The 10014-nt window shown below is 41.1% G+C and overlaps 1 protein-coding gene across 1 annotated transcript; it reads right to left on the bottom strand.

The window, feature by feature from the left end:
- Window positions 1–4141: 4141 nt before the first annotated feature.
- LOC149828074 (uncharacterized) lies at window positions 4142–4992 on the bottom strand. The gene is made up of 2 exons (XM_090018623.1): window positions 4363–4992; window positions 4142–4258 (listed from the first exon to the last, which is right to left on the bottom strand). Exons 1-2 carry the CDS (start codon window positions 4990–4992, stop codon window positions 4142–4144), a joined length of 747 nt encoding a protein of 248 aa, XP_089874749.1.
- Window positions 4993–10014: the final 5022 nt, after the last annotated feature.

The following is a 10014-nucleotide window of genomic DNA, read 5'->3' as shown; positions in this document are numbered from 1 at the left end:
ACTTTTTTAGGGTTTAAGACGACAAGACGGTGAGGACATGGAAATGCCTTTTTGGTGTCGTATCCCTAGTGACACAAGCAGTCACGTTTGAACACATACACACGGACACGTATAATGAATATTTCAATATTATTTTATTGTTTTTTAATGTTTTAAAGTATTATTTTAATAAAAATGCATGTTTTAACATTAGGATATAAAAAAAGAAATAGTTTATTTATTAAAATTTTTAAAAAAAATCATGACTTTGTGCCCTATTTTCTAAAAAAAAATCAAAATTTGAACCCGCGTCATGCATCCCCGTGTCCTTGCATCGTTGTGACATAGCTTTTACTCCAACTGCCACTACTAGTGTCAATGGTTTGGGTTTGGTTGGGACCAAGGTGGAACTACACTTAGTTTTTTGGGTATGATATCGGGTCTAAACCCAAGTTTAATCAGGTTTACCATAAGAGAAATCATACTCGGACCTATAAGAATTACATGAACCAGACCCGGATCATACATGATAAAATAATATTTTTAGCATTTTTGCACTGAAAATTTGTGGGTCTTAATGGGAACTCGGGTCAGTCCTCGGTCTGGTATAACATTTCACAAACTATACCTGGGTCCATGTATTAATCGGACCTTTGGGTCCGGACTCAAGTCTTCTTATGTGTGATCATATCTGAACCCTATAGGGTTTGGTCCAGGTCGGGTGTAGCGCCCCAACTTTTATAGTAAAAATTTTAGATTTTTTTTTTAAAAACAGCGAAAATGAGAAAGACAAAGAGTTTGGCACATTACAGGTGAGATATGAAGCAAATACTGAATAATTCTATTTATCCACTTAAGATATCCATTACATCAATTAAAAGTAAATACACTAATGAGAGTCCAACATAAACAAAAATACTAAATAATGGAGATCTCTTGACCCGATCAAGAACGACTCCCCGATGCTCTAAATTACACGTGTGGTAGGACACAGGTGTACGGAGCCGCAACCCAAGTTCAAAACCTTGCACTCTCTCACCTTAAATGTGTTTTGGGTCTCACACTATCATCCTAGAACTATCAGATTTTTTTTTTCATTTAGCCCCGTGAACCGGGTCGGATCATCGATTTTTGCTAAGATCCGGATCCAAATACCACTTTCGAGGGTTTGTTACCGGTTTCGTTCTAGAAACCTCAAGTAATCAAAATTGTATTGCATAACATAAAATCTCACTATTTCACATAAACACTTCACTTTTATTCATTTAGAATTTCATAAATTTCACGGGTTTTACATCCTTCCCCTCTAAAAAGAAATTTCGTCCGCAAAATTTGCAATACATATCGATCAAACAATTGAGGGTACTTGTCCTTCATTGCTGTCACGTGCATTCTTCTAAGCCATGATGTCTCCATCTCATTTTGACTAATGGGATGATCTTGTTTCGCATCACCCGCTGACTGCGATCTATGATTTCGATCAGTCTCTCTTCTACGGTCAGATCTTCCTGCACACTGATGTCCTCAAACTGAATCACGTGTAACGGATCTTGAATGTATTTCCTCCCAACCTTTGATGCTCAATCTTGATTTGTTGACACGTCAAGCACCTTGCAACGTATCTTGCAACATCGCGCTTCATTTCATTCCACCAATACCTGTATTGTAGATCTTTGAACATCTTGGTACTGCCAGGGTGAATGGTATACTTGCTCTTATGTGCCTCTGCTAATAACTCTTCTCTGGTCTCTGGATCGCTCGGTACCCATAGTCGATCCTTAAACCATATACTTTCATCCTCCTTGCACTGAAAAACGGTGTCTTCTTGCAACGCCAATGCCTCCACCTTCCCGTACTATAAGTCTTTTTTTTGCTTAATCATGATCCGCTCTTACAGTTTCGATCGTACCATCAGGCTAGACAGCCTAAGTACGCCTTGATCGTTGGAGAAAGGTCTCCATTATGTGAACTCAGAAATCATTTTCCATTCAAGACTTACCAGGCTAGAAAGATTTCCCCCGGCCTTGCGACTAAGGGCATCAGCAACAACATTTGTTTTCTCAAGATGGTACGAGATTGTAAACTCGTAGTCCTTAATGAACTCGAGCCACCTTCTTTGTCGCATATTGAGTTCCTTTTGGGAAAACAGGTACTTCAAGCTCTTGTGATTAGTGAAGACTTCAAACTGCTCCCCATATAGATAGTGTCTCCAAACTTTCAAAGTGAAAACCACTGCCGCCAACTCCAGGTCGTGAGTGGGATAATTTCTCTCATGAGTCTTCAGTTGTCGTGATGCATAGGCAATGACCTTGTTGTGTTGCATCAACACACAACCCAACCCGGTACCAGAAGCGTCTGTGTACACTACGAATCCTCCGCTTCCAGATGGTAAGGCTAACACAAGAGTTGTGGTAAGCTTAACTTTAAGAGTTTGGAAGCTTTCTTTACTCTTCTGGTTTCATTCGAACTTCACCCATTTCCGTAGGAGCTTTGTCATTGGCATAGCGATTCGGAAGAAGTTTTGAATGAATCGCCTATAGTAGCCAACTAATCCTAGGAAGCTACGGATTTCGCTGACGTTCTTTGGTTGTTACCAATTCATAACAGCCTCAACCTTGGCAGGATCCACTAAGACTCCGTCTTTCGAGATCACATGCCAAAGGAACATGACTTCTTTAAGCCAAAATTCATATTTCGAGAACTTGGCATATAGTTGATGTGTCCAGAGGGTTTCCAAAATGATTTTCAGATGTTCTTTGTGTTTCTCTGCATTTTTCGAGTATATCAGTATGTCATCAATGAAGATTATGACAAAAGAGTCCAAGTATGGCCTGAATACCCGATTCATCAGGTTCATGAACGTTGCTGGAGCATTTGTGAGTCTGAATGGCATCACCACGAACTCATAATGCCCATAGCTGGTTCTGAATGCTGACTTAGGGATATCTTCATCCTTTATTCTCAACTGGTGATATCCCGATCTCAAATCGATATTTGAGAAGACCTTTGCCCTTTTTAATTGGTTAAACAAATCCTCAATACGAGGTAGAGAATATTTGTTCTTTACAGTTACTTGATTCAACATTCTATAGTCTATGCATAGTCTTATAGACATGTCTTTCTTTTTCACAAACATGATCGGTGCTCCCCATGGAGATGTGCTTGGTCGCACAAAACAGTGCTCCATCAGCTCCTACAACTGCTTTTTTAATTCTTCCAACTCTGCTGGTGTCATCCGATAGGGTGCTCTTGATATTGGCTTCGTACCTGGCATCAGTTTGATCCCGAACTCAACTTCCCGCTGATGAGAAAATCCAGAAAGTTCTTCTGGAAATACATCGGCAAAATCGCGGACGATTTTCAGATCCTCAATCGGAGTTGACTTCATTTCTCCTCCGATCATACTGACTAGGAAAGTCATATCTCCCTAACGGAGATACTTCTGGGCCTTGAGGGTCGAAATAACTCTTTTCTTTATTCGAGGTCTTGCAAGTCAGAATTCAACTTCTGGCATATCCGGCTGAGACAAAATTATTTTCCCTTCTCTACAGAGAACTCTAATATAGTGTTCAAAGAGCCAATTCATACTCAGTATGACATCATATTCGGTCATATCAAGTATGATTATGTTGGCAGGTAAATTGTGTTCTCCTAAAATAACTTCTACTTCTGGCATGTAGTTCACACAAATTTCATTGAATCCTATAGGGTTATATATTACTTGTTTTTTATTCAATGATTCTGTGGGGATTATAAGTTATTTTGCAAAATATAAAGAAATGAAGGAATGAGAAGCTCCACAGTCAAACAATATTAGAGCAACTTGGCCGAAAATAAACATTGTACCTTGAACTAAGTCCCCCTTCTCCAATTGATCAACTGTGGTGGCATACACGCGTCCCGCTACGTGTTGTGGGGCTGCCTGTGGCTGTGGTGGCGGTGCATGGTGTTGCTAAGGCTGTTGTCTTTTAGTGTCACAACGTGTATCATCGGTCATTTTCTTCTAGCACTCCTTGATGTAGTACCCCATCTTTCCAAAGTAGAGACACCCTTCTATCTCTCGGGGACACTATTGTCCAGGGTAAAAGCGATTGCACTTCTGACACCTTTGATTCTGTCTTGGCTTGGGTTTGGTGCAATTCTCGTGCCTTGGCTTCTTGTTCTAAGGGTGGAATCGCCTCCCACCAAACTTCTTCTTGAATTTGGGTTTTTGAACCCTGATTTTATTCTTCTGCGACCTCTGTCCCTCCTTCCAGTCATCGTCAAGGAGAGTCGCAATCTATGTATCTAGGATAGACAGGAACAATCCATTACTAAATAATGGTTAACAATATCGTTATAAGTTTTACTCAACTTATAACACAAAGGGAAATGGTCTTTTACCTGAATAGCCTCATCAAGGTTTTTGGGCCCTCGAGTATATAGACGGTTTCTCAAGCCCGTCTTCAATCCTCGAGCAAACTTCATTGCCCTATCCACATTCGATATGTACACGTTTGGGCAATAGCGTTCCAAACTGTGGAACTTAGTGATGTAGTCGGCTAGGGGCATCACGCTCTGTTGCAAGTCCAAGAACTCATGTATCTTCTTTGCTCTCTCGTGCTTGAGAAAATAGGTGGTATTGAATGCCTCCACGAACTCCGGCCAAGATACGGGACCGTCCTGAAACTTGACTGCCCTGATGGTTTCCCACCACTTCTCAGCATGATCCTTGAGACGATAAGTCCCAAAATCCACTCGTCGTTCCTTGGGTACTTCCAGTACGCGAAAGATGTGCGCGATCTCCTGAATCCAACTTTCGGCCACTTCCGGATCCATTTTTTCGGGGAAAGCAGGAGGGTCCATGTCCATGAATTTCTTATGGAACATAGCTCCGTCGTTCGTACTCTTCTCGTGGGCTACCTGGTGCAAATTGGTGCCCATTTGTTGCATAGTCGAGGGATGCTGGCCAACCACCTCAGTCAGACCTTGCAGTATTTGCATGATGTCGTTGCAGCGGTTTGACCACGTCATCTATGTGGATAACCAATTAAATAAGACAAATGGAATCCTTACCAACCTCGATTTGTAACCCCATAAAAGTTGCAATATAAGTTACTATTTTACTTTCTACGTAACTAGATCATATTATATCATACTTACAGAGTCATCATAGTCGTTGGAATAGCCAAGATCTCCAATTATTTAGTATGGCTCTGATACCAAAGTTGTAACGCCCCAACTTTTATAGTAAAAAAATTGGATTTTTTTTTTGAAACACTGGAAATGATAAGGACAAAGAGTTGGGCACATTACAGGTGAGATATGAAGCAAATACTGAATAATTTTATTTATCCACTTAAGATATCCATTACATCAATTAAAAGTAACTACACTAATCAGAGTCCAACATAAACAAAAACACTAAATAATGGAGATCTCTTGACCCGATCCAGAACGACGCTCCGATGCTCTAAATTACTCGTTACCTGAAAAACATTTAAAGTAGAAGGGTCAGAATCTCCTGTCTGGGTAAGAAGCATCATATTTATATGTGGTGCTCAGTGTCCTGTGTACAAATATGTGCAAACATCTAAAGTTATAGCTAGCAGGTAATTTGCATTAATCTAAGAAAATAAACATGCTTTCTACTTTATGATACAATATGAGAGATAACTGGACTAAAGGTACATTTATTCATACTAACATAAATTGTAGTTTCACAAGTTCTACAAATGTCATATCAACACTTCACAATTCTTCAGGAATAAGTTTTCAGTCAACTTAAATTATTTAATATTTATCTTATTTTTACCCTGTGGGTACGCACAGGCATAGACCTCGTAGCAAATCGAGACCATACAGAGGTCTATTAATTAATAACCTGTATGACTAGCCGTACGAATATCCAAAGGAGACGGTCCATGACCGAGAGAGAACTCCCTAGTGGCTAGAACAAGAAATTAGGATGCACCCTAGACACTTCTGCAGAAGTCTTGGATCTACCACCTAGGATGCATTGGTAGTCCTGACCCCCTAACTTCATGGACTGGGGACCAGGTGAGACGCCTAGCTCTCACAAAAAAACTCAATTGTCCTACGAAGCTTGTACCACCTACCCTCTCCAAGGTAGACCACGGGTCTGGTAACATATGTCATCTTTTAGGTGTACCCAAAGCCAAGAGAATCCAGTAACATATATCGTCTTTCAGGTATACCCAGAATCTCAAAAATTTTATATCTATGCATACATTTATATTTTTCATTTATGTTTTTGTGTGAGCCATCGCACCATGAGAAGTCCAGTAACATACACCATCTTTCAAGTGTACCCAGAGCCCAGAGAGTCTGGTAACATATACCATCTTTCAGGTATACCCAGAGTCTCGTAAACTTTATGATTATGCATACATTTTTATTATTCATTTATTTTCTTATGCGAGACATCACACCACAAGGGATTTCCTAAATTCTGAACCTGTGTTTGGTTCAAGCACATAGTATGCATCTTACCATTTGGGGCATCTCAAAGGCACTGCCCAACAATGTATATTTCTCAGAACTCGGTTCGACTCAGAGCCCACATTTGAACATTCATTTTCTGAGCTATGGCGTATGCATTCGTACCCACAAACAATGCCATATTCACGGCAAGCTTTGTTTATCTTTTATATACACATTTCTTTCTTTATATGTACTTGGATTGAAGTCACATGGACTTCACACACTACGTCGGGCTGCCCTAAGCACGTCCACGCCATGGCCGTGTGGCAACCACCAAGTGACATCGTCAACGAGACATGTTGATCGATGCTAGAATTTGTTGAGGAGTCCACCTGCCACTTATGTGTGCAAGGCTCAACTAGCACTTGAATGGGGTTATCCGTTCTCTGGTGCACCCATGTTAGTGGTACAACGCTATAGTCGAATCTAGCAGGTCACTGTAGGCCTTTATGGATGGGTGACCAATATGAGCAGCGACTAACGCCATTGCCACCACATCCCTGAATCCCAAGGCTAGAGAGGGACGAAATCCCTCGATCCAACCAACTAGGTTGCACGGAGGTAGCCCTAGTTATGCATGTGATATATATATATATATGCTACCCGAACTTCTGAATACATAGCAATAATGCACTTGCTCGAAAAAAAATCTGATGTTAGTAGATCGTTGCATCATGGTCACATGTTTTTTTTATACCATCAACACTTTCGTTCTCATAGAACGTTGATACATTACCCAGACACGTCAGGTAACTACGCTGGATCACCCAGTTTTGTTTTCCTCCTTTTGACAAATCATGTGAGTGTGTGGGTGGTGTGTGTTCCGACTTATGCTCTCAACAATGTAAAATTTTAAGCAAAGCAAACAAGTGAGACAAAAATGGATCTCGGTAACCACACAACAACATCAATACCTCTAACACATGGGTCTCATGTTTTTTTGTTTTTTGTTTTTTATACAACTAGGTCTTTTTACTAAAAAAAAATACCAGATCAATAATAAGAATATTGGCACCCAATAAACGAAAATGAAAGAAATGATGGGCAGGAAATCCAGACCCATCTTTTTAATCGTTACTTCAACTACATCATAGTCATACATAGAATACCATTGTATTTTTCAGATCGACAACCGACTTCTGAATACATTGCAATAAGGTACATGCTAAAAAATATATTCGGAGGTTAGTAGATCGTTGTCTCATGGTCACGCATTTTTTTTTTCAGAAATAGATTCCTTACAAACTTGTCTACTACTAGCATTTTCAGAAAAATTCTAGCAATCTGATAACGCCCAGAATAGGTTTGATGTTTCAGTGAAAACATCCCAGCATTTTTTTCTTTACCGTGTGGGATGTTTTACAACAGGTCATTTTTTTTCAAGAAATGTGAGGCGAAACTAAAAGCTACAGGCTTCAAAAATCCTGTGAGATGAATTAATGTATTAACTAGTTATTTGGAAGTCATCTGGTAGGTATTGGCTGATGTTAAATCCATACACTATAAGAAAATATGGAATTAGCGACAGAATAATTCCATCACTAACTAGAGACAAATTAACGAGAGAAACAAATCTGTCGCTAAAATGAATAATATTTACGAAAATTGCGATGGAATAGATTCCGTCGCAAACACCGCCGCTAATTAGGGACGGGTTTTGCGACAGAAGGTTTTGTCGTAATAGTCGCACCATTTAGTGACGTATTTTGCAACATAATCTATTCCATCGCTATTTAGCGACAGATTTGGCGACAAAATAGATTCTGTTGCTATTTTTGTATTTTGATTTACGACGGCATAGCGACAGAATAATTCTGTCGCTAAGCCGTCGCGTAAATCCCTAATCCCAACCCTCTTTCTCTTTTCCTGTTTCGCTGCCTCTTCCACTGCTCTCGCTCGCCGCCCTCTCCATCCTGCCGCCCTCTTCCTCCCGCCGCCCGTCAGCCTCTCTCCGGCCCCCACCGCTCCCTGTCAGCCTCTCGCTGTCGCCCGTCAACACGCAGGTAAATGTTTCTGTCGGCAAGGGGTCGACCCCCCTGCGTTTCCGTCGGCAGAGGGTCGACCCCCCTGCGTTTTCGTCGGTAGGAGGTCGACCCCCCATGCATTTCCGGCAGGGGGTTGACCCCCTACGTTTTCGGCAGGGGGTCGACCCCTTGCGTTTCCAGCAGCAGGGCATAGGGGGTCGCCCCCCCCCTGCGTTTCCAGCAGCAGGGCATAGGGGGTCGCCCCCCCTGCGTTTTCAGCAGGCAGAGGGTCGACCCCCTACGTTTCTGGCAGCAGGGTGCAGGGGGTCGCCCCCCCTGCGTTTTCGGCAGAGGGTCGACCCCCTGCGTTTCCGGCAGGGGGTCGACCCCTGCATTTTCGGCAGGGGGGCGCCCCCCTGCGTTTCCGGTAGGGGATCGCCCCCTGCGTTTCCGACAGGCAGGGGGTCGCCCCCTTTGTGTTTCTGGCAAGCAAAGGGGTCGCCCCCCTGCGTTTCCGGCAGGGGGGTCGCCCCCTGCGTTATGTGAAACTGCATTATTCTATGAAACTGCGAATGACTCATTAAATCAATTATAGTTTGTTTGATGGTTCCTGCTACTCGGATAACTCTAGTAAAGCTAGAGCTAATACGTGCACCAAAGTCCGACTTCTGGAAGGGCCACTTTTTTTAGATAAAAGGCCTATGCAAGATTTTTTTATTTGCCTCGATTTTTTTTTTGGCAGGTGGTGACTTCATTTTAACACAATGCTTTTTGCAGATTTCTCAACGAAACTCGCTTGTGCCCTGCCACCTGTGGTAAGTAAGTGACAAAAATAATGCAAATCGGGTAAATACCCATGGTGAGTAAGTGATGCAAGCACATCACATGTTATTTAATTTATTGGATGTAACAGTTTATTGTTCACACATTCACTTAGTTGTTGATATCTAAGACCGCTTTGTTAGAGTTCAGAGATCACGCTGAGCATGATTTTAATGTATAAGAATAGAAGTGTTCTTATTTTTTGAGTACGAATTCTATGCTAGGCATGGTAGTAGTTAGCGGGATATTGAAGTGTGTTTGCTGTAGGTACATGTTTGACATTTGTTTGATATGAATGATTTCAATGTATTGCAATGTTTGATGTGATTGTATTCATGCTTGCATGTAGTTACTTTCAATTTGATTATGACTTCCATGTGAAATTGTATAATAAAAGCATGCTTCACATGAATGTATTGTGTCATGAATAGTTTGCACATGAAAATATTAAGTTATCAATGCATGCATCATAATTATTGTGATTGTATGACATCATATATTGCATGATAAATTTGATATTTTCTTTATCATAGCATTCTGATGGTTCTCTTTTAACTGGTTAGGATACTATTCGTAACATCATACGACAAAATGACTGCAAACCGTGAATGGATGTACCGTAAAATAGTGGACAATGAGTTATCGCTTGAATATATGAATGGTGTTGAAAGTTTTATTGAATTTGCAACGGCAAGTGTCAGTACAGTGGATCACACAGGTCAGATTAGGTGTCCCTGCAAGATTTGTAAGAATAATCGATTTGTAG

The sequence above is a fragment of the Nuphar pumila genome, chromosome 10 (assembly GCF_984573655.1).
Source record: "Nuphar pumila chromosome 10, dmNupPumi1.hap1.1, whole genome shotgun sequence".
Classification (NCBI taxonomy): domain Eukaryota; kingdom Viridiplantae; phylum Streptophyta; class Magnoliopsida; order Nymphaeales; family Nymphaeaceae; genus Nuphar; species Nuphar pumila.
The sequence above is the reverse complement of the archived record's forward strand: the minus strand, read 5'-3'. Positions and strand labels throughout refer to the sequence as shown.

Excerpts from the sequence above, each read along its gene's own strand:
- LOC149828074 (XM_090018623.1), bottom strand. The coding sequence starts at position 4,992 with ATGACGTGGTCAAACCGCTGCAACGACATCATGCAAATACTGCAAGGT. Across the intron at positions 4,259-4,362 it reads ACCTTGATGAGGCTATTCAG|ATTGCGACTCTCCTTGACGA; the intron begins GTAAAAGACCAT and ends CTAGATACATAG.